This window comes from Halyomorpha halys, unplaced genomic scaffold, assembly GCF_000696795.3.
Source record: "Halyomorpha halys isolate HHAL.00 unplaced genomic scaffold, Hhal_1.1 Scaffold128.1, whole genome shotgun sequence".
Lineage (NCBI taxonomy): Eukaryota > Metazoa > Arthropoda > Insecta > Hemiptera > Pentatomidae > Halyomorpha > Halyomorpha halys.
The window spans coordinates 117,831-144,302 of record NW_027110898.1 but is presented as its reverse complement, the minus strand read 5'-3'; the positions used below and the strand labels follow the sequence as shown (position 1 = coordinate 144,302).

Sequence of the window (26,472 nt, the reverse complement as noted above, 5' to 3'; positions counted from 1 at the left end):
TCAATGTCACCAAAGCATTATGTTAAAAACAGACCCAATATTAAAATTTTATTACAGTATTCCAATTAAAATGAACGTAACTTGATTTTTTTTTATTTCAATCGAAATTTTTATCGATTGCATCAGGAAAATATTGCCAGCTTAAATTAACAAAATTTCGCTAAATTTAAAAACTAAATTTAGCCCATAAAAAAGTAAAGCTGATTATATCCATATTAAAGTTTTCCCCAAATCCTGAGTATTATTTTAATATCATTAATTATTAATATAATAACATAAATATATAATTTTAATTGTCCTTTTAGTATACGAAATAGAGTTAAAAAATAAATTTTTGTATCAGAATTCAACTCTGACGCATACTCGATATGCTAAATTACTGAAATGTTTTTGATGACTTATGAAAATAGCTGTGAATTTAAGGTCATAACTTTTACCATTGATATAGACATAAAGAGAAATCCATTTGAAACTTCATCCAATCAAAATTATTCTTGAGCAGCTTCGGCATTTTTTGTGGGTAAAAACCTTTATAGTTTTATGTGGGTTTGGTTGACTTCTAATTGATGTCTTAGTAACTAATTTATAGAAAATAATTAATTAAAAAATCAACAAATTTTTCATTTAGTTGTTGCAGGTCAAATTAGAGGCATATTGTAAATAGATTTTCAGAAATTATTTTAAAAACTTAATAATGTTTTTTCATATAATTTAGAACATTTTACCACAAAACAATGTTGTAATTAATTTTTATATAAATAGTAATTTTATTTACTGAAACTCAATTCGATGAAAATTTGTAGAGTCAATCTAAGTAAACAAGAATAAGAAAACCTTGAAAAGTCGTTTTTTTTTTTCACAAATTTAAAATAAATACAAAAATGGAATATAAATTTAACTCAATAATAAGAGTCATTTTTTAAAATTAATAATTTCCTTTAAAATTTAAGCATAGTGTTAAAAAGAAAGTCGATTAAAAATATGAAATAAAAATGGAATAATTAGGGTTAAAAAGTTAAATCGAAATAAACTTGACCTTTTTTTTTTTTTTTTTTATCACGATATTTTGAATTTTAATATTTAAAATTTGTATTGTATTTTTCAGAATTCGATAGTAATTATAAAAAAAAATAGAACATTGTTCTCTCAGCTTGGTGAATTTTAATATCCATTCCAGGAAATAACACACGCGAGTCAAATCGCGAAATTAAAATAATAAATTCAAATCACGGTTTTTATTCAATTCTTTATATTATGAAATATATCATATTGAATAATTACTATATTGTTTTGGGATACCCCCTACTACAATATATTTTTCTTGCTATTAATAATATTACAATTACATTTGGGAAAAACAAACCGAAAGACAAAAACCCCCAAAAGTACCAAATTAAAATAAAATACATATCATTGAATACTATTTACAGTAATATATGCTTGGTTCTTTTATAATTATGTCTACAGGTTGTTGTTTTTGTGTAATTTTCTATTTCTATTAATAATGTAAGAAGTATATATTTTTATGTATATACATTAAGTAAGGAGTATATACATTGTGTAAGGAGAGAATATAATTTAAGGAGTCGGGGCAAGATTTGAAGAAACTATGGTTCAATTTATAAATGTATTCCTTTATAGTATTTATATTTAGTTCTGAGCGCATTTTAGTCATTTAAGTGTAAAATGGATAATTATTAACAATTTTAAGGCATTTTTTTCGGAATGTTTGTAGTTTTTTCATGTCGGTGGATTTAGTGAATGTTCATACTCTGGACAAAATATGACGTTCCACGGATGTATAATGGAGATATAAGGACCACAAGTTCTATAATCGTGTACAATGATCTATACGTTTCTGTTACAATCGATTTAACGCTATGGTTTACTTTAATATCGAATAAATCTAATATTTTGTTTTAAATTAATTAACCTTCGGTAGTTTCTGCGCCAACAGAACACTTGCACTCACTGATTAATAAGCTCATAATAAGAGAAAAACGAAAATTTATAGTTTTTGTTTTGCCTTGTCTTATTGAATTGAGAATAATGCCACGAGTTCAATGTCACGATCTGATCTAGTTTGGACACCAATAATTAATATTTTATGACTAAATAAGAAAAAAAATTGTTTATGCTAATTATCTGTTTAGCCCATTTTATGGCATTGAAACTGTAATAGACACAAAATATAGTTTCAGAGATCATTTTCACTCATAGCCTGATAAGCATTTATTAAAATTAAAAAAATTCTTTTTATCTCTGTCATGGTTCTAATTGATATCAATTATATTATTAAATTATTAATACATATTATTGACTCAGATAATACAAGAGAGCGAATATAAATAAAAAGATAAAAAGTAAATAAATTAATTGAGTCGTCAAAACAGTCTATTTCTAATTACCCTCTCATTTTACTTAAAAACAATTTTCAGTTACAATTTTTATTCAATATGAGTCAAGACAATTTTCAATGTAAGATGTGCTAGCTTAGAATTATCAAAATCCAAACATTTAATAAATAAACTCGATTTATATTCGGAGAATAAAGGAATAAGTGAAATCGCTTAATTTATTATTAATATTATAAAACAAAAAAAATGTTACTTGGTCAACATTTGATGTCAATCAGTAGTTAAAATAAATTTATTACTGATTAATGATATAATAAGCGTATAAAACACCACCTATCTCCAATTTTAATTAAATTTGATAATTTTTATTTTTAGGATGGTTTGAAACACAAAAACAGGCTGACAAGCTGAACAATCACCATTTATGACATGTAACAGATGACTTTTCCAGCATTACCTGCCATAAAGAAATCCGAGAAGCAGACACTAAAAGAGATTACGACGAACAACTCACGACCGCGAAGGACACGCCACCTACTCGGATGTCGGTGGGTACACTGAGGCGGACTGGCCCCTACCACCTCTTGTTATCTGTCGCCTCCCTCCCTCTCCTCTTCTAAAGGGGTGAATTAACCCCCAGGAGTCATTCTTTATTCAATTTGAACCATCAAAAATATTGTTATTACACTTCAGTCGCGGTTGATGTTTCTTCAGTATGCAATAATATATGGAATGGAATTAATAAAATGAAGTGATGAGAGAATTGGAAAACAAAATGTATATAGAGATAATTGAAAAAGTAACATAACATAATTAAGGAAATAAAATGAAAATGAAGTTATATAATGCAAAGAAGTATAAATATATTAGTTATTAATAATTTAAAAATTGAAATATGGAAAAAAAGAAAATTAAGAGAAAGAAAATATAAAAATATGTAAACATAATAATTGATAAAAAGGCAAAATATAAGTAAATATATAATATATTGTACAATTTGAAAATTCAAAAATTGTTGTTCTACATAACTTCCCAATAAGACGAAGCGATCTCCTCCAACATTTCGCCATAGACCTCTTGGTACGCCACTGACCGTAACGTGTTTGCCTTTAATAGTTTCTTATATTTCAATATATGGTTTATATTTAAGGGGAATAGAAGGCAAAAAAATAAATATTATAGTAGAACTTTTTCTGCTCAGAGTGGTGTATAATAAACTTAATTTATATGAGTATGTCGTAATGAAAAAAATATATGTAAGAAGCTTAGCAGTAATATTTCCCTGAAATGGTTTTCACACTAAAAGGTTTTTCTTTTACACTATAAAATACTTTAATTATGATTGAAACGCAGTATTATGGATATATCAAAATGACAATGTAACTATTGATAATGTAAAAGCTATCATGTATTAAAAAAATGTGTTAATTTTATAAGGTGGTAAATTTATTTTATTTAGATGATTATTTTCGTATTAGTACTGGTATTTTTTTTCGTTCTGTTATAACCTAAATACAGAACGTATAATAAATAACGGTGCCTCACTGGAAACGGAAGAGTAGATTTTTTTTTTTTCATTTCTCTTTATTGAGTTATATTACATTCTGCCTTATATTCAAACAATTTATTCCTTCTTATCATATTTTTTCCAATTGATATTTTTTCCAATTGTATTTTTTATTTTTCATGATCTAATTAAAGGTATAATTGGATGAAGTCGTTACATGATAAACTGCTGAATTGACTAATAAAATACTATACACCAATCGATTTGTTTTTTTATTTGTGTAGAATAAGAGATAAAGATTATTGATTGTTTAAGTAAGTTTAAGTATGTAAAAAAAAATCAAAATCAAAAGTCGCTTACAGTAAAGTGGACCAAAAAAATTGTATCTAGTAATATTCAAGTTATATTCGCTTTTACCATCTTTTGAAACCCTTAAATACGAATTTTCATATAAAAGGACATTTTTTTCTCCCCATGTTCTGCGATTACGAAATAAATTCATAATTACTCACAATATTTACGCCAAATTTAACGTAACTACAACGGCTAGAAAGCTAAATTTCCGCTCAGCCATCCAAATCAATATATATATTAGATTTTATAACTTTATACGGGACAAAAAGCAATTTTAAAAAATGGGGTCAACTCTCTTTTTATTTCATTATTATTACGCTGTTTTATTTGTATTTTTTTTTAAATTTATCATTCCTAGTAAGTGGGCGATTTTTTATTCCCCAGTGATCTCCGTTTAAGAGAACTTCCATATTTTTATCCCTGGCCATTATCAACCTTAGCCAGCAAAACTTCAACGTTTTCAGGGTTTATATACTCACAACGCCCTAAAACAACTCAACGAGCAAGTAAACCACCATTGCCTACAGGAAGAAAACGTTCATAATACAATATCCTTTTAATTTAGTATTAAAACCCTCCCCACATCATCACCCTTGAAGAATGGTGCCAAAACTGGAGGATTAAAATAAATTCCAATAAATCCCACCAAATCACATTTACCCTTCGACGTAAACCCATTACCTCTTCCCCTACAATATCCTTTAATAATACCCCACTTATTCCTGTCGAACAGATCCGTTACTTAGGACTACATCTCGACAAATGACTGACATGGAATCCTCATACAAGACTAAAAAGACAAGAAACTGCTCGTAGATTCCGACTATTGCAACATTTACTAGACAAACGGTCTAAATTGCCAATCCATTACAAAAGACTGATCTACATGACTATTATAAGGCCTATCTGGACATACGGAGTTGAGCTTTGGGGCTCCACTAAACCATCAAATTCCTCCAGAATCCAATCCTTACAGTCCAAAATCCTTCGTAAAATCCTTAATGCTCCTTACTTTGTCACAAATCAAGTCATCCATCAGGACCTCAATATTCCATATGTTGCGGATTTGGCCAGAACCAGATACCGTTCCTTCCATAATAAACTTCTCAACCACCCAAATCCACTTGTTTCTAACCTGACTTCTCCTTCATTACCTAATAATCCTAGGCGTCTGAAAAGAAGATGGCCTCGAGATCTTCTTCTCTAGAAATGTTATTGGAGTTCTATCAGTGGGTAGATTCTCCACATGTTTTTATCATGTTACTATATCACCTACAGCAAATTTACTTGTTGTATATATGTGTATACAGTTGTAAATATCAATAAATAAATTATTAAAAAAAAAAAAATTTAGTATTATCATCTTTATAGACATCAGAGAAAATAAAACTAACAAGGGGGAGGAGTGAGGTTTCGGATTTGGGAAGACCTATTTTAATGAATCTGTTTTTGTTGAAACCAGTTCAAATATTCCATATGTGTTCGAGTGTTCTTGTCAATCAAGACAAAGGAAAAGTCATTTTTATATTATTTTAGCAATATTATGGGAGAGCGGAGGCCCAATGGTAAGACACGATATTATTAACTTCAAAGACCCGGGTTCGAATCCGGCTGGGCAGAAAACTGTTTTCTGTTACACTGTAGGCGTGAGTCAACCCTAAGGGTTCTGGAGGCCTCCTGGGGTCCACCCAGCCTTATAAATTGGGTAAAAATATGGCGGTCGAGCATGATTCTCACTAAATCACCTCCTTGCACAACCGTTGGTCTAGTAACAGTAATTCCTTATTAAGTACTGAACCCCTGACCTTTCATGGGTTGTAGAGGTACAGTTTTTTTTAGCAATATTTTATACTTTAGTTGTCTCCCTTTGCTCAGTATGGAATCAACGTTTATTATATACCGATCAATTAGTTTATTTGTGAGGAAATATTGTTCATTGCATTAAATTATTTTAAATATATGAAAAATTACAAAAACCAAATGAACCTTTGAGTGAAAAATGCATATTTTTTAAAAAGAAAAAGTGAGTCAGATTGGATTTTAGAGTCCTTATAAATTCTTAAATACGATTTTTCATAGAAATTAAAAACTATAATTTTTTCGTTTGCTTTTAGGGAGTATTTTTCTTTCTAACATATTAAATAAACTCCTCAAGATTTCATCCAAATTAAATGTTGATATATCGATTGAAAAACTGATTCTCTGTTCTTCCCATCCATGCCAGTACTATTACGATTTTATTTATTCTTATGGGAAAAAAGCAGTATCTAATTAAAAAAAATTTTTCAAGTGTTTTATTTGATATCTCCGGTGCTAATTTATTTACGATCGTCTGCTTTGTACCATTTCATGTGGTATATCACTACTAAGTTCCGTGAAGACTGGTGGAATCGTATGCTGAAATTAAAGCACCAGGAAAAGGAAGATTTTTAGCAAAAAAAATTATTTTTCGATTTCTATAAAAAATCGTATTCGGGATTTTGGACGAACGAAAAAGGAATATTAGCATTTTTTCTTTCGATAAAAATATTTAACCCATCTTTGCTAATTCAGTTGGTCCAAATTATTTCAATACTGTGTAACTATATTATAGCACATTAGAATAATTATTTTTTTTTTTAATTCGTTTTCCCTCTTTTGCTGTTTAATCGATTCAATGTTTAATATATTGTTCCTAGGCCCTCGATTTTTGTAAAATACAATAATCACTATGACTAACAATTTACACGAATATCATAAGTAGTTTAGACCCCTATAAAACATATGAAATGACAAACATTGTTGTAAATCAAACAGAACCAGAGTTATTAAATAACACTTCTGAGAAATTTTCTTTCATTAGATACTACTTTTTCATTCATATAAAGAAATAAAATCTAAATGGTACAAGTAGGGATGGGAAGAACAGAGGCTCAGCTTATCAATTGTTACTTCATCGTTGGATACGGATAAAATACAGAGGTGCTACGAGTGTTGATGAGAAAGAGGGATATCGATAATTCTTCCTTAAATCAAGTCTAAAAAATTTCTAACATTTTACATTGATGAAAATCGTATTTAAGAACCCTAAAAACGGATCTCACTTACTTTTTCATTAAAAAAAAAAATGCTTATTTTACGCAAAGTGCTGTTAAATTTTTGTAATGATTTGTACTTTTAAACTTATTTATTAATCAGCAATATTTTTTCCTTATTATACACAAAAAACTAACTGATTATCATTTAATAGTCATTGAATCAATTTATAGAGAGTATAGAGTATCTGGAGTATAGAGCAATGGAAGAAAACGAAAATGTAAAAAAATTCTAAAATTTTATACAAATGTTTTTTCGGATTTAGGGTGTATTAGCAAGAACCCTCGGGCGCGTGACGTGCCAGGAACCCTAAAATATCTTTAGCGGTTTTTGAAGGCTTCATGATACATTAGATCGGAAAAATCTTCGATATAGAATCGTTTTAAAATTAGTTTCTCGATGAGAATCCGTTGAAAACATCTATTCCCATTGGAAATCCCAGAGTTAAGTGCAGTGGAGAAGAGTTGAAAAATTTACGAAGTCGACTTAGCAAAAGAAACTACATTCAGCATACTAAGACCTATCAAATTTCATTTCAAAGCAGTGGGGTAAAATGGAGTGTCAATAGTGATAGAGAATAACATTTTGAATAAGAAAAAAAATCCATCTTTTTTAATGACTGAAAGTTATTTGGATGAAAGTTATTACAACGGGTTAAGATGATATTCCTTGATTCATTCTCACACAAATAATTCAAATTTCTCCACAAAACAGAATCTTATATTCCTAACTAGTCTAAGTCCAACCGAATGCTTTCTTAGTTTCTCTTTCTAAACCTCATCAAATTGTCAGACTATCAGCTTATTTGTCTCCTAAAATATTCCTATTTTTACACATACCCGTAATCACAGCAACAACTCTGAAAAAACTGGGTTTTTATGTACAGTTAATGGTCATTATCCCCTATTCACTATTTTCTTCTTCTTTACCTAGCCTTCACTAATCTTCGCTGCACAAATTTCCCAAAAAATTAATCAATATTATCTACAGCTATATCTCTAATCAGACATTGTCTGTAGGAGCTGAAAATATTGCCCTAAAACCCTCACCCAGTAAACTGGTATTTCCTTCAGTTAAATCTTTAAAAAACCCTCTATCATTTAAAACCTTCAAAATACTTAAAAATGGAGCATATATAAGAAAAGTTGTTCAAAAAATCGTCAAACTTAATCCGAATAATTCATGACTATATATAATATTAACAAATGAAAAACTATTAACAAATCATTAATTCCTATCACTGCCAAATAAAATTTTGTAGAAAGACAATCATAACTTTTCTAAGCACACACACTCACTGCCATCATTATCCAAAGGGTATGTTTGCACCATTATACCTAACTCCATCCCCAGATTCTGGGATGAAGGGACTGGGGAGAGTTTCCTTCACTCAGTCCCAGGGGCGTAGCTGAAAGACCAAAGATGCCATGGCAGAGGTTTTGAGAATACTACAACCAGGACCGTCCGTGCGCGGTGAAGAACTGCATCCTGCAAGAGGTGACCCTGCTTATACTGAACAAGGCTTATCTAGACTCAGATATAGACTGATATAGACTGAAGTCAATAAATACCCCCCAATCCAAGGAGGAACAGCATAGGTTTTGGATGTATGGCTATGGGTTAACAGTCGAACTATGCAAACTCTGGATTCACAGGCAACCTCCAGTTTTATTTAGCCTTCCTGTGGCCTGCAGGGCTCTGTCACAGGTGACTGTTTAAATCCCTAGCTACTCATGGGAATAGACAAGAATAAATTAAATATTTTAGAGGAAGGAGGGGTTTTCCCCACCTTCCACAACAATAATAATAGAGGAGTCACTGCCTCAAACAAGAATGGAATGTGTAGAAACCGGTAATAAGGGTGAAACTTCGAAGATAACGCCAGAAGAAGCAAAGGAGGAAAGGGTTCGCCCATCTCCTAAAGATCCTGAGACCAAAGAGGATGATAAGAACGTTAGTCCAATCATCAAACTGAGTGAGTTTGGATAAAGCGATAAAGCGATTTTACTGGCTAATAAGGAATGGGTATTCCTGGGCTGATAAGAAGGAGGTGCTCAGAAAGAGTAAGAGAGACCCCATGAACAGCCACTAGGTCTATTGGAAGATGGGCCTAGGGCCCGATCAAATGAATACTCCCATTAGCGAAACAGATAGAAAACCAAAGAGGACAAATATTTCCTCAGAAATGTCCCGAGGACAAATGGCTGGTGAAGGAGTAGTTCCTCCATCCATGTCCAACCGTAAGGCAATGGAAGGAATAAGGGTAGGTATTTTTTCAGAAAACTACCCTGAGAATGGATTCAGTGAGGAGCAATTTAACAGTATCCAACCTCTTACTGAATGGAGAGCCCAGCAAGTGGCCACAATTTCATGGGACTAACTAGAAGCATGTCTGGCTCCAATTAACATGTGTAAACCAAGTGACGGTAGAATGGGTAATAGAGAATACACCCAGACTAAAACCATGAGAGGTAGCAAAACTGAAAGCTCTTAAAGAGGAGGATCTGCCTAGGAAGAAGCCGGCTATAGTTTAACTCTCCCTAGTAAAATATACTGAGAAAGAGATTCTCAAAATAATTCACAACCAGAATGCTAATTTGAAGGCAAATGCATGGAGGCTGTTCAAAAGGGAGGATAACCCTAAAGGTACTCAAATAGTTGTAGGATTGGAAAAAGAGCAACTGCTGAAGGCCCTCACAGAACAAGGTACGATGTACTTTAGTGTAAGAGAGGGATTCTTCAGGCTAGGTGGAGCAAAGAAGCCTGACGTTGCCAGGGAGAGGAGGAATGGGGTGGCCGAGCCCTCTGGGTCCCGAATGCTGGCCAGGGCCTTCAGGGGCTAGGTCGGAACCCAAACCTCAGAGGTCCAAACCTAGGTCGGGACCCAAAAGGTCGGAAACACTGAAAGAGTTATTAAAAAGCCACTTTCCCCAATGCACCTTTGTAAATAAAGAGGTTGAGCCTAAAGAGGAAAGGAAATACCCATGGCCAAACACAAGAGTCCAGAAAGAGGCAAACAAAATATTCACCAGACAGAATAACATAGGCTATAAGCGCCTTTAAACCATATAAAGCGTCTGGAGGGATGGAATAATTCCTGCCCATTTGATACAAGGGAAAGGAAAGCTTGTCAAAGCACTGGGTACAATATTCAGGGCAATTTATGAAATGGGATATATCCCAAAACTATGGAGAGAGACTAAAGTAATTTTTATCCAAAAAATTGGCAAGCCCAAGGATCACTCAAAGGCCTATAGACCAATAAGTTATTAAGAGTAATCAGTAATATTAAAGACAATGGAAAAGGTAATGGATGTATACATAAGGGGTTTAATAGTTCGGAATTCTCCACTACATCCTATGCCTATCAAGCGGGAAAATCAACAATTTCAGTGCTACATTGTCTTGTTAAAAAGATGGAGAACTCTCTAGATAATAAAGAAATAGCACTGTGTGGATTCATGAATATAAAAGGTGCATTTGATAATACCTCACATGAAACAATAGGTAAGGCTACCAAGAGGAAAGGAGCTAGTGAAGCAACTGTCTCTTGGATAAATGAAATGCTAATATATAGAAGCATTATAGCAAAGGTAGAAGAAACAGAGTTGAAGACAAAAACAGCTAAAGGATAACCATAGGGAGGAGTTCTTTCTCCCCTCTTGTGGACTATGGTGGTAGACTGTCTCCTATAAAAACTAACAAATGAAGGATTTGAAACTATAGGTTATGCAGATGATCTGACTATAATAATAAGAGACAAGCATGAAACAACTTTGATAGAGCGCATGCCTTGAAGGTTACTTGGAATTGGTGCCAAGAACAAGGATGTAGCATAAATCCAAGTAAAACCACTATTGTACATGCTCCTTGAGGAGTACAGATCAATACCACTAAAGAGGTGAGGTTCTTAGGAATAATCCTAGATCAGAAACTCAAGTGAAATTCCCATATAAACAGAGTCATAGGAAAAGCTAGAGCATCATTCAAAACAATTTACAGAATAATAGAATAAATATCCAAAATATTTATGTAAGTAGTGGCCTTTAGACCATGGTCTTCTAGATAAAGCAGAATATTTAATTAATAGGTCATTGAAAAGTTAAAAATTGTAGAAATGAGTTCAGTTTCAGAATTAATATTAATTTCAGATATAAGAAGAATCTATCGAACCAAAACACCTGTTTTCTTACCTAACAAATCACACTCTCAACAAAATTTTACATAAAAAAATACATCTTCAATATTTAATATGGAAGCACTCAATACAAAGTACTAAAAGATAACAAACCATATTAACCAAACTTAGAATTGAAGACACACTACTCATTTATTAACATTTGCTCACTGAAACACCTTAATCAATCTGTCAACAGTGAGCCACCAATAACGATTGAACATCTACTGATGAATTGATAGATTTTGGACTTGCATAACACTCAGAAGAATTATTAAATATCAATAGCCCTAACATTTATTAAATATAGTACTGTTTAAAACAAACTAACATATACCCATAAATTTGAAGAAAATCTTTATTTTTTCTTCCAGTTATCTATATATTTTTTTCCTCTTGGTGTCTGCCAACAGGTCTAGCAAGTGAGTTTGAAAAATCTGTGCCCTTCAATTTCTAAGAGAAGGGGAGGATTTGAACACTTGTTTTTAGAATTTCTGTAAAATTGTTTATAGTTGTAATATAGAAGCACTATCATTATCAAAGGAAAGTTAAACTTCAATGTGAATTTTTCTATTTCTTGATTAATTTCACCAGTTTAAAAAAAAAGAAGGTTTTTTTTTTTTATGGTTAATTGCCGAATGGTTGGTTAATGCCACTTCTCGCCATTGTCTAGATACAGCCCAGCCTGCCAACCATATTATCAACAGGATATTAACTGATATTAGAAATATGTAAATCAGACATTAACATTTAGGGCATTGGCAAACATCAACTCTGTTGTGGATTGCAAAACTAATTAAAAACCATACTGGTGCTTTTATCATATCAGACAGCAAAAGATACAACTGCTGACCTTATACTATGTACAGAAGATTTTAAAACCAATATTTCATATTTTTTTTTGGAAATACTGAAATACTTTTCACATGCAAAAAAATACCAACAGACTTTTGACATACCTGTTAAATCATTCTTTTGTAGAAATTCAACTAATTTTCATAATTGACTAGATATTATGAGTAAATCATCATTATTTCTATTCTCTGCTGCTTCCTGTAACACATATTTTTTGGACTGAGACGTCTAATTTTTATGTATACATAAAGATATAAAGGAATTAAAGAAGAGGAAATAGACAAATTCTGGCATTATTAGACACCACTAAATAAAGACAATTAGTTAGAAAAATGTATATTGCCACTGCAAAACCAAAGTGGCAAATCTACAAATTTTGCTGTCTTTGTTTTGTTATATATTAATGTGGCTCTCTAATCTTTTTGAACTGCTGAAAAGATCTAACTCAATATGCAATGGTCAGACTTGAAAAATGACAATAATTTCAAACCTAAATAAAATAGATTATTTGTTTTCATATAATATAATTGTAGTATAGATAGTATAATCAATTTTCATTATTAAGTGCATTTTCATATCCGTAAATATTCATCTTTAAAAAAAAGGTTTAAAAGATCTCAAGAACTTAAAAACAGGAAACTCTTTAATAATAATTAATCACAAGATTCTATAACTTACATTAAAAATAATTTTAGACTTAATCTTAGCCTGAATACCAAAACATATCATTGGGTTAGAGGTCGAATTGAAAAACGTGATATTTATGCAAAGATGAGTTATATCGCTTTCAACTTCTTCTTGAAACAAATTTATGCTACACAATTTTGACAAAATAGTGAAATTATCAATAATTAAGTAATACTAAAAAAGAAGATTAACTGAGTTCGAAGTATTTTTCAATTTTTTTAATACAGATGAATAATTGGAAATTACAAGTTTTGAAGTATTTTAGATAAACATGCTAACAATGGTCACAAAATCAAATCGTCACCTTAATATCAAACAACACTATCTACATTAATAAACTTTTTTAAGTATAATCTCTAAAGAAACGGTAACATTAAGAACTATTTCAAGCCAGACAGTTTTAATTCAATTTCTATTAAATAAAAATATTTAAAAAACACTAACTACAAAATGTATTATATATTTCACTTTCAAAGAACTTTATTTTATGATGAAGTGGTATGTTGTAAAAAAATGTATTTAAGTAGATAGTGTTGATTGACATTAAGGTGACAAAATAAAAAATAGTATTATTGTTTAAATCTAAGACTAAATAAAACACAACCATTTGCCATGAGTCAAGGGTTTAATTTGAATCAAATACATAATTTCAAATGTGTAGAAGATTCAAAAGAATACCTGATATGTATATATATTTATTTTAAAAGTACGATGAATAAAGCACTGTATCTTGTGTATAGTGATTAATCTATTGTCAATATAGTGTGAATCTGATGCAATAGTCTTGAAATATTTTAGCCTGAGGGGCTGACTCTTTCAGTTAGTCCCAAGGACCAAGCTAGTTCATCATACAAATATTCTCAAACCATTTATAATGGTTAAACTGTTTAGTTTCATAAGGTGTATCACTTATTGAGTTTCTTAATAGGTTATTGAATAAAAACATCTGATTATTATTTTTTTAAATTCAATTACATTGTAAATTACACAACTTAATCAAAATAAACTATATCCGTTGGATTGGAGATGCTCAAGGGAGATAGTTTGAAGACCTCAGGCCCAATGTATCAACAAGCAGGAAAATTTTATTAAAATGAATGATCTGGGATAGTGAAGAAGGTGAGATTTAGATAAAATAAAGGTGAATGCAAACCCCTCAGAGGTATGACAGGACTATTCACATCCAGCAGTCCAGAAAATTGTTTTAATGGCTGTCCACACATTTCCATGGAGAAGATGGTTGGTGCGATCAATGGAGAACATACCCCCAACCATCTTCTCCTCATTTATAATCCATGGTCAACTATTAACTCATCATTATTTCCATGAAATCTACTGATGGATGAATTCAGAGTGTCAAAATTAATGGTACAGATAAAGATCTAGTGTTGATAAACATTTAGCCAACACTCTGAACAAAGAAAGGGGGAAAAAATTATTCTTCAGGAGCAATACTGTAAACAGAAATAATTAAAATAAAAAGGTAATGTTGGTGTATTATTTTAACTTAATAATTAATCACGTTAAGGTAGGCACATATTAGTTTAAATTAATAATCATTGCTTACATTATTTTTTTGTTACTTTACATTATGTTATCATTGAGACATAATCTAATTTTTGTGACCTACTACCCATGTTACCAAGTAAGAATTTGTAACTTAAAGGTTACTGCAATAGGAATTTATAATACCTAAAATTATAAATTACTTTTGGAAACACCATTAATTTGGATAAAAGATAAATTGAATGTTTCTGAAAATTTGAAAATATTTTTAATTTAATATTAAGATCTTTAGGTTTTGAGAAAAATATCTATTTTTTCTTCAACTATTGTTAGGAATAAACAATGCTCTGTTATATAGCAAATCTAAGTAACAGCAAGTCAATAAATCCCAATTTTTAATACTTTTTCTGTATTCTTTAGCAAGCAACTAAAGTTTTAAATTAATGATTTATTATATTGATTGTTTGAGAATGGCGTATTTTATTATTAACATAAACACACTTGATCCAATTTTACTCTCAACATTTATTCAAAAAACTCTCCAACATTTCGGCCCTCAGACCATTTTCAAGGAGACAACCTTAAATATTGATGTCATATATTCTTTAAAATGTTTCTTGAAGGCCAATTGCCCATGTCATATAAAACTTTTTATAATTTAAACTTAAAACTTTTTCACATAAATTATTATCTCTATTTAATCTTACTATTGATTCAGTGAATGATGTTAGTAAGATTAAATAGAGACAATAATTTATGTGAAATAGGTTTAAGTTTAAATTATAAAAAATTGTATATGGCATGGGCAATTGGCCTGCAAGAAACATTTTAAAGAATATATGAAATCAATATTTAAGGTTGTCTCGTTGAAAATGGTCTGAGGGCCAAAACTTTGGAGAGTTTTAAGTAAATGTTGGGAGTAGAATTGGATCAAGTGTGTTTGTGTTAATAGTAAAGTTTTAAAGAAAGTAGTACATACTAGCTGATAGCACCAAATAGGTCTCATCCTTGAACAAACTTACATATTAGATAATGTTATCATTTACCATACTTTCCATTAACACCGTAGAGCACAAGCTATACAAGATCTAAAACTAATGTAGTGAGTTTTTCTTATTTATTTAGTTTTAATATTTTAGAAATAGTCCATTAATTTTTATATTGATTATAATGAGAATTCATTATTGCATGCTTATTAATATACAAAATATCTTGTCTTTATAATATTTTCCTTTCATGGTATCCTTACATATGGGTCATATCTTAAACATATAAATGCTCCATGCCTTAGACATATAAAGGCAAACTACATAAATGGAAAAGTTTCACATATTCATTAATTATTAAGAAAATTAAAAAACAAATTTAACATTGAACTAAATTTTATGTAAACCCAAATTAAGAAAATTATCTTTTACCCATATATGGTTTATAAGTCAAAGTTAAAGCCTGTCTTAAACTTAGAAAACAAGTTAAACTCAATAAGAAAACATAACTCTGGTCATGTTACATTATTGAGAAGTACACTTTTTACTAAGTCAAGTCATTGTCTGTCAAATAATTTGTAGTCATAGAGTAAATGTTTAAAATTTTAAAAAAATTTCATTCCAAAAAAATTACATAAAGAACACTTAAACCATATCGATGGAATTGATAAGTACTCTAAAAAACACACATTAGAGATAATTTTTGACTATTATAAACCTCCTTAAAATGAAATTTCACATAATTTTTGTTCTGGAAGGGGCATATTGTCTTATTCAAGGATATTAAATGATACATTAGTCTAGCTGTATAGAGGCCGACAAAATATGTATCAAATCCATTAGCCAATTATAAAATTAAAAACAATTACACCCTCACATATTTTTATATATAGAAATGAAATTGAGAAATTGGGAGAAATTAAATAGTGTTTAAAGAAATTTTGAGAGCAGGTTTTACAGATGGGATGCAGGGTTAATTATTCCAAAATAAGTTACCTTGAATGATAAAAGTTTTTTTAAAGAAGTAGTTCTGTAAGGAACGATTTATTAGTGAGAAGGCTGATTAATAGTCTTCTAGAAGTGGAAGGAGGATGGAAGAATAAGATCATAAATAATATACCTGTTTCATGATTCTTAAGTTCTTTAGTATAATTTATATTTACACTATTAAATAAAATTTACATTTTAAATTTAATAAATCAGATTACTATAACAAAAAATTGAGAAAAAGTATGTACAATGAAAATTAAAAGCTAGCTTTTTTAGCTGTGGTTTCAAAGTTCTTTATAGAAATAAGAAATATGTATTAAATTTATAATTATCAAAAATCATAGGATTTTATATAAAGTTTCCTTTTAATTTATGAGGTTCAAATATATTGGAGAAAAACAATCTATTTAATAAGATTATTAAAAAATTTACCGATATGTTCTTTGTGCATTTTCATACCATGAATTTGTTATCTGATTCAAAGAAAATTAAATTAAGGATTTGTAGTAGTAAGAATCAATGCTTTTTTCTTCAAGCTTTGGAAAGAAAATGTCTGCAATTTGAGCGGAAACAATTTAGTATCTCTTCGACAATACTGTTTAGTTGCATTCTCCCTTTTTAATTATTACATGAATAAAAAATATAAGGAAACTATATAATTATCTAATCATAGCCTGTATGTAAAGTTTTTAAGTAATCCTTAACTCAATTTCTTTTAATACAGTTTATCATATCAAGTACCCCATGGCTGTCAATCAGCTGTCCAGTGTTAACCCTCCTTTTAAATACGGTTATTCTTAGTGATCAGCGTAATAGTTTAGTGTTTTCAATGATTTTACACATTTCCCATTATTAAAACTATAGTGGTATCCCATTGCTTCCAAAGTTTAATACTAATGAATAACTAAAACTCGCATTTTATTATTTTTCAATGACAGAAGAGCAAACTCCTTTGAAACTAGATTTTAAATCGGATGAATTGGCTGGTGCTCCCTCAGTTTCTTTGTCCTCATCAATTGTTTCTGATCAGGAAAATACTTTATTACCAGAAGTTTCTTTTGCTCCAGAGACAATTAATGGTATCGTCATTGACTCACCGAGAAATAACAGTGAAAGCCAACCTCTATTGGGAAGGATGGAGTCCCATCCTCAATATAATCATTTCCCAGGTAATTAAATCGCTTCTTTTTCTTGATAAATATAAGTAATTAATAAATATATATTTTGTATCAAATACTGTTAAAATTATTTTGTTTTATTTCTTAGGTTTAAAATACCACAAGTACTTATTTTAAACTTTGCATTTCTTTGCATAATCAATGTCCTCATCATTTTTTATGCCTGTAACCATTCATAAAACAAACTTTTATAATTTCATTTTTCTATTCAAGATGATCCTGCATTTTCTGATCTTATTCGCACTGCAGAGCTAGCAATAGATAATGGGATCTATCCTGAAAGGATATATCAAGGATCAAGTGGTAGTTACTTTGTCAAAAATGTCTCTGAGGTATTAATCTGCTCCACTAAGATGTTTTTTTTTAACATGTGGTAATAATTGGTTTATAATGATATTACTTTTTATTTTTAGGAGATTATTGGAGTATTTAAACCTAAAGATGAAGAGCCTTATGGAAGACTGAATCCAAAATGGACAAAGTGGATGCATAAGCTTTGTTGCCCGTGTTGCTTTGGCCGAGAATGTCTAGTCCCCAATCAAGGATATTTGTCAGAAGCAGGGGCAAGCCTTGTTGACCAAAAACTTGGACTTGGTGTAGTTCCTAAAACAAAGGTTTGGATTTATTGTTTACACTAATTGATATAAACACCTGTTACATAACACTAGGTATCATTGTTATGTAATATTGCACTAACTTTAAAGATTTGCAATTAATTTTTCAGACCATTTAATAAAATTAAAATCAATTTTTAGTTTACTCCTATGTCTTGTTTTCCTTCATGACTAATTGGCGTGACATGAGTCATGCTTTCTCTGTAGTTAGGTTTTGACAGGGGTCATTCAGCTCTGAAATTGTGTAATTTATTTAAAAACTCTGTCCTGTTATTATTTTATTTTTTTAATATTTACATTATTAAGTACCTGTTTAATTTTGTCTTCTCTAATACTTTACCCAGACCTGGCATATTTTTATTTTCATTTATTTGTTATTAAGAGTATGTGTTTTATAAAGAGCTCATTTTATTCTGCTTTGAATATGTTTAGATAAAATGTGTGAATGTGTAACTCAGTACATATTTTAGATTACTTTTATCTTACCAAGTGGCTTATCATTGTTTTTATCTTGTATAATATGGCATATTTATTGCACTGACTTAATAATTTTCTTCCCATGCTATTGAAATGAAAAAAAACAATAATAATAAAGAAAAAAATCTTCACTTAAATATGACAACTCTTTATGACTTCTAATTTTCCCAATAGTAAATTTCAATAATTAATTTAGGCAATTTAGCCTTTCATAGCCTCCTATTTCATTTTCAAAAAAATATTAAAGATTATGATTGCAAGCATAAATGATGACATATGTTTATTTATAAGATGGTCACAATTGTTCATTTAGGTAGCTTAAAATTGAATGGCAAATTAGCATTAGAAAATCTTACAAGAATGTTCCCTAACATCTATGTTAAATAAAAAAATTATTTTGTATGAAGTTCAATCAAAATATTTTGAAGTGCTGTAAAACCTTTTTTTATTTACCCTGAGGGAATATTAAGGCTATTAAAAACTGCTAATATTTTCTAAATTATACGTCTTTTTTTGTTTCATTTGTCTTCTAATATTGTCACTGTCATAATAAAAATTTATCTCATAATTTTGTATTGTTTTTAAGGTTGTTAAGCTAGTGAGTGAGACTTTTAATTATCCTCGTATTGATCGTGGAAAATCGCACATTAAGCAAACAATAAATGATCATTTTCCACGTCTTGGAAAACATTTCAATAGACTGGGTCTTGAGCCAAAGGTATGAACAAATGTTTTTCAATAATTGCTTTTTTGATGGTTTATAAAGTTTAATTTTTACTATTTTTTTTTCTTTAAGGTTGGTTCATTTCAAATGTTTGTTAGTGGCTATAAAGATGCTGAATACTGGTTAAGACATTTTGAAGTTGAACCACTGACTGGTAGTGCTGCTAAAAAGTTTCAGTCCCAATTTGAACGATTAGTTGTTCTGGATTACATCATCAGGAATACTGATCGAGGTAATGATAATTGGCTTATTCGATACAATCCACCAGTTGTTAGATCTCAGCCACGACCAACTATCCATCAGGCACAGGAGCTAGAGGAAGCTACAGTAATGTATTATTTATTTATTTTCTTATTTATGCTGCTTTACTTTATATCATTTAAATATGAAATAGGAAAATAAAATAGAGGTTTGGAAAATATAGTATATTTAGCATTAAAACATTAATGCTCTCCTTTATTTTATCTTATTTTAATTTAGCTATAGAAAACAATTCAATTTTGGTTAATATTTTATATTCGAGTGTAGCTATTTATAAGTTTAAATCTATCACAAGCAATCCTTTATGACCATATACCTTATTTTCTTAACATATTTATTTTATTTTATTAGTCCTCAATATTGAGCCTGTTTCAGATATGAGTCATTCTCCAATTTTGGTGCTGTTTCAGTTTAAAAGCTTTTTAAGATTGTTGAACCATCCAATGTGAGACCATGTGAATAATTTTCTTTTATTATTCTCCTTTGAGGCCTGGATTTCCTTCTCACTTTGAGATTTTAATGTTTAATTCTTATCTTCATAAAATATATAATGCTTGTTTTGTCCCTCCCTAGCACTGTCAATAAGCTAAAACTGAGACTTAAGAAGTCAATGGTACCAGTTTCTTTTGTAGTAATTTTTATTTATATAACATGTTCAAAATACTATTTGTTTATAAAAATAGAAATTATTATCTATGTTGGTTTTATTCTCATGATTGATGTGATGATACTAAAAATGTGAGAATATTTTTAGTAAGAAGCGTTATTTGATATAGTTTAAAAATAAATTAAAAATCATTTATCATCTAAAGGAGTGTCTCCTTATAAATGAATATTTTCTATCAAAGTTAAGAAAATATAGTAATTAAGCACTCTATTTCATTTTATCTCTCCTTAGTCATAAATGTCACTCTCAAGAATAAAAATAGATATCATAAAAAATATGATATTAAATATGGTTAAGGAAATTATCAAGGAGCATTGAACAACCTTAAAAAGCATTTAATTCTAATATATACACACAAAAACAATTAAATATACAATGTTTTTACTACTATACATTTATAAAGTTTTTTCCTGCATGGAAATGAATCATGCTTCTGTTTATCAGTCTGGTGGACTGAATATTTGTGTGACAATGTATTGTCATGACTTAAACTAGTAGGATAAGATTTTTATTTCATCCTTATATGGTTAATTAAACATGATGATACATGCTCTTAGTTTTGAAAAAACAAATTTTTTTAAAACATTGAATTAAAAAATATATATGTGTTTCATGAATAAAACATTTTAAATGTAAAATGCCAATTTCTAAAAGAACTAATGTAACACAAAGAGTATTAAAATCAACTTGCTGTATTTATTTAATGCAAATCAAGTTAAATTTTCCTCTGTATTTTATAATTAATTAAAACAAGATACATTATATTTATATTAAAACATGTTTGCCTATTTAATTATTATATTATTTATTTATTATTCTAAAGTTTCATTTGTTAAAATCATTATTGTTTAAGATTGTTAATATTTTCAGGAATGGGATGGAGAGAAAGCAGATATAAGAATAGCTGCTATTGATAATGGTCTTGCATTCCCTTTCAAACATCCTGATTCTTGGCGTGCTTATCCTTATCATTGGGCTTGGCTTCCACAAGCCAAGATACCCTTTTCTCAAGATATTAAGGACCTAGTCCTGCCATTATTAAGGGATAATACTTTTGTGCAGGATCTCTGTTATGATTTATACCATCTTTTTAAGGTCAGTATTTAAAATTTTATAATTTATTTTCTATTAGTTTTGTGAAGGTGATGGTCCCCAAGGATGCAGTAAAAACAAAATACTACAAAATTATTACATAGTGGTTTATTATTCAAATTGAGTGTTTGTAAGTCACTGTACCTCAAAGAAAAGAAAAAATGGTGAGTGATAATATCGAGTTCTAAGGATCATAGAGGGGTGACCGGGAATTTGTAGACCAATGTCTAATAAGTTTTTTCATTCTCACCACTTTCCTTACTCCTTCGGCTGAAATTTCAGTACAGTAATGGTTTGCTTTTTATTAATTAATATTAGTTCAATTGGGATTTTTTTTTTTTTTAACCTTCATTGATAATTTAATCTTACAAACAGTCAAACAGAATGTTCTGGGAATGTTGAGTCTACTGATTATTCAAAAAACTACTTGGTACCTTTGTTAATTCTTTTTAAAAAGGCAAAACAATTACTTCTATATTATGCTCTCAATCTTAATTAAAAGAGAAAAAATACCTTGTTTTCAAAAAGTAATTTTTGTTTATCAAATTAAAAATTTTAGACTTGTAATACTTAAGCAAACATTGGAGTTTAGAAAAGAATATGTTTCCTTTTATATTTAGGCAAATTCTGTTTACAGAGGCTGGTTTAAAAAAGACACCTTGTAATGTTATTTGACACCATGGTGTAGTTTAGTAAATTTTGTTTTCTTTGTTACAGGAGGATAAAGGTTTTGACTGTCATTTATTTGAGCGTCAGATGTCAGTTATGAGAGGGCAGATAGAAAACTTAAAAGCTGCACTTTTAGAAAACAAAAGTCCTGTTCAGTTAGTACAGATACCTGCCATCACTGTTGAACGGTACATATTCTTTATTATACAATTATGTACATATTAGTCTTTATTAAAATCTAAACCATCCTTTTAGGTAAAGAATACTTTTTTTGAGAATTTATGATGTAACTAATTGATAATATATTTTGAATTTATCTTTCTTTAGAATTTAGGTCCAATTTTTATTTTTATGTTTCTAACTACTAAGAATAATTGTGTTATCTACTGTCAACGAGAGTAAGTCAAATTTAAATTGAAGTAAAAATAACTTGAGGTTATGTGGAGTTCTTTTTAAAACAATAAATACTAGAGAATTAGCTTTTGGACAAGAGAAGTAATAAAATTTTTATTATTAATGATAACTGTAACTATTCATTTTTAGTCAAGATATAGGGGGTTTGAGTACTGAGTAGATGGGATAAAAAGTTTCAAAACCTGGCAATATTTTTTTTTTTGTTTATTGTGTCCTTAGATTTAAATTTTGTGATATCATCAAGTTTAATTATTATCTGTTTTAACATGGCATCTAGCAATTGGGAAGTCTGGGAATTTTTTAATTGTGGAAAATTCATGCAATCAGGGAATCTAAAAAAAAATAAATGAGAAAATTGCCTCAGTTGGAAAATCAAAATAACAAACAATTAAAAATTGTTTTAGGATCATTATAACAATCCTGAAAAAAAAAATAAGCCTGCCAGGTACATATGTCAGTAAAGCTTCCTCGTTATTTCTATTATTGATATTTCAATATTCAATAGTAAATGATTTGTCATCTGAACGGAATCAAAACAGCAGAAACCATTTATATTACCATCATACTTTGTTTCGAAGTAATGGTTGGTGATGAAAATCTCTTGTTCTCCTCAGGTGCTGGTAGCGAGGAGTCCTTATAGTGGAGGACTTCTCCACTATAAGGACTCCTCCCATAATGATGGTTTCCTCTCTTATTAGTAAGATTTGAGGCGAAATATCCTTTAAGATATCATTGTTAGTAGTTCCAAATGTAGTTAATAAGGTAATCCCCTTCTTCCTAAGTTATCTGGAGGTCACCGGGACCCTGTTTCATAATGAAACTAATAGTATTAGTAAATAAGTACAAGTTTCAAATTACGAGCCTAATACTTGTACGGGAAGAAGTTAGTTCTATTATACAATTGAAAAAGTGCAAGCCAACATAAGAGAAGGTTATGTATTCGTATCATTGGTAGAGCCTGAAACCATTTAGCTGTTAATGCCCCTAATATTGAAAGGAAAACAAAAAAACGTTTTAAAAATTAAATTTTCATTATATATAGGTGATTTTTTAAAAGTAATATGTACTGGAGTAGCAAGTGATAAAGTATGGAGCACGAAAAATACCGTTATCATTCCAAACATTTCCTGACGATATACTTAAACCTTAGTAGTAATAGTAGGCAATTCACTAATCTAACTTTAGCTTTATAAAAAAAAGCGTTCCCTGATTTTTAAAAACGTATTTTTAAGTGGGGTTGTTCCGAAATCTCAATACTAAGGAATATAATTGAAAACATATTATTTTATTATAAGAAAGTACAAGCTAAAATTATTAAAATCGAAAGTGTTGAATGTATGTGTCTTAATCTCAGTTCCCTTTTAATATAATCTTTCCTTGGTAGAATGTACCAGATAACAGTGCATAAGGTTGATAGTTGTGTTATCTTTTAGAGCTAATAATAGTGTTGTTAATGTGAGTTTTGTTTTGTTATTTTTTCAAAAAATAATGGAAGATTTATCAATCAGTAGTGAAAGTGAAGATGAAGAATTTAATGATAATATTGTTGAAGAAAACATTCCTAGAAAAAAAAGCTTACAGTGAGAAACAATTTCAGCTTTGAAGTTGTGTGAAATGACCATTTTTTTTTATACTCGATACTTTATCACTAGTCTAGTACACCTCTATATAATGAAAATTTAATTTTTTAAACATTTTGTGTTTCCCTTTGAATGTAACAGACATTAACTACTAAGTTGTTTCATGCTCTTCTGATATGAATATGCAACCTTCTCCAAATAAGAAGCTCCTCTTATGTTGAATTGTACTTTTTTTAATATAAGAAGGTGTTTCTTTAAAGTAGTATGTGCTAGACAAGGAAGTAAATGTTTCAAAAGTGATATAGGACTGTCACTAGATTGGAGTAGGGCCTGGGAGGAGTGTAAATAGTTAGTGGTGCGAGATACATGTGAAATATAACTTAATCTAATAGAATATATCATCTATAGTATTGTCAAATGTCAATAAAACAGATTGAATTTCAAGATTTTATTTATTAACTGCAACAACAATGCTATTACATATAAATCTGGTCCTTGCTTATTGTGTATAGTATTTCTCCAAAATAGTTATAATAAAGTATGTAGCTTTACCAATTGTTTATGTTGAATAGATTTTCCTTATATTTTTATTTATAGTTGTATTGTTTTATGAATAAACATCTTTCCTATCTCTTATACTCAGAACGTATTAAGGAGAGGAAAAAAGATATCTAATGTGAGAGTTCTCACTCAGGTAAGCTAGTAATTATTTATTTATTCCACTTTGCTTCAGTAAAAAAACATTCTACTCTAGCTATTTTTACCACAAACTCCAGCTACATAAACATTATTAAATACAATTGTAATAATGATAGTAATAATCTGTGTCATTTATATATGATAATGAGTTGTGTGTTTGTGTAATTTATAGAGGAAAATTACAATAATAATATTACAGATTAAAGTAACTTTTTTATACTATTTAACCTACAATTTTATCTGTAAATTGGACAATTTTATTCTTTAAATTTCCAGAAACCATATCAAAATAAAAAAACTTATGTATATTTCATGTAATAAATGACTGAAGTAATCAGAATTGTATTTATGTACTTAATTTTTAAAAAAATCAAATTAAGATAACAGCAGGATTGTAGGGAAAGGTAATCACTCTTATCATTTTGAAATAGTGTGGTTAAGGTGTTTGAAACAGTATCCTTGCTAAAAGAAAAAAAGAGCCAGGATAAGTTTGCAACCGATGGTGAGCATCAAATTACTTAAATACTAAATTTTCTCTTAATATTATATTAACTTAAACAGGTGTTTGCTTTCATTGAGAGATACTTTGCTGAATGTATAGATCATATTATTTGATTACTATTATTATAGTTTTTGAAATGCGGATTGTATGGACTAAAATAAAATAGGTTTTCATTTAAATAAAACTTTAATTAGGGTAATATTTTATATTTTGTTTCTTCATAATAAAATGTAGAATCATGCAATACAATACAACATACATATAGATGCAATACAACACAACATACATGCACAATTAACAGAATAAAAAAATGACTATAACTGGTTACTTAATCCATCATCAAAATTTATTAGAAAGTCTTGTAATATATACTTTAAATGCCAACAGATTTCTCTAATGAGTTACAGCATTTTCCATTATGTTCCTATATTTTATTTTATGCACTTTAGAATCAGACACCCATGTTAATATGTAATCTTAGTCCTAGTTAATGTCTGATTTATAAAGGTAATATTTGAAGATGGAGGCATAGCACCGAAACATCAGCTTATTACAAAAATATAATTTAAGATATTTTAAAATTATATATTATCTTCTCTTTAATAAATTCTTTTGCAGTGCTTTTAAAACCAAAATATTAATATAATGACAGAGAAGAAAATGATATATATGAACTATGTAAAAGACATAAAAATAAGATAATATACTTTAATTTTAATTATTTAGCCAATAAGATGAAACATAAATATGAAAGAATGTTTTAACTAGAATCAATAAAATTATTTTTAAAATTAATATTGAGTATGACCTATTCTCATCCTTAGGAGCCAATGATATAATACAGCATTAAATATTAGTCAATGCAACATAATTCTAAAAATATCATAAATTTGTTATCACTGGGAAATAATTTCAATTATGAGCAGATACACAGGTACAGACATACAAACTATAGTTGATTTAAATTAAACATACCAAAGTACAGATAGAAGGGCAAGCCAAACAAATGGAACTAGGGATTTTGTCATAAAATGTACATGAAATTAGTAAATGTACTGTGTTATAGGTTTATAAAAAGTATACACCTATAACATATATATA

General features: G+C 29.3%; 2 protein-coding genes across 2 annotated transcripts in view; one reads left to right on the top strand and one right to left on the bottom strand.

The window, feature by feature from the left end:
• LOC106678192 (atrial natriuretic peptide receptor 1) overlaps positions 1-2,908 on the bottom strand; it is a 1,188,520-nt gene extending 1,185,612 nt beyond the window's left edge. The window contains exon 1 of the mRNA XM_067048967.1: positions 2,815-2,908. The gene's annotated coding sequence lies outside the window, so the exon portion shown is untranslated. The remainder of the gene's footprint in view (positions 1-2,814) is intronic.
• A 14,340-nt stretch (positions 2,909-17,248) lies between these two features.
• The window catches only part of Pi4KIIalpha (phosphatidylinositol 4-kinase II alpha), a 14,644-nt gene continuing 5,420 nt past the window's right edge, over positions 17,249-26,472 (top strand). Inside the window, exons 1-7 of the mRNA XM_014416606.2 lie at positions 17,249-17,663; positions 17,886-18,004; positions 18,086-18,286; positions 19,350-19,481; positions 19,560-19,814; positions 21,286-21,510; positions 22,225-22,364. Coding sequence (XP_014272092.1) covers positions 17,426-17,663; positions 17,886-18,004; positions 18,086-18,286; positions 19,350-19,481; positions 19,560-19,814; positions 21,286-21,510; positions 22,225-22,364 — 1,310 coding nt within the window. The 5' untranslated portion in view covers positions 17,249-17,425. The remainder of the gene's footprint in view (positions 17,664-17,885; positions 18,005-18,085; positions 18,287-19,349; positions 19,482-19,559; positions 19,815-21,285; positions 21,511-22,224; positions 22,365-26,472) is intronic.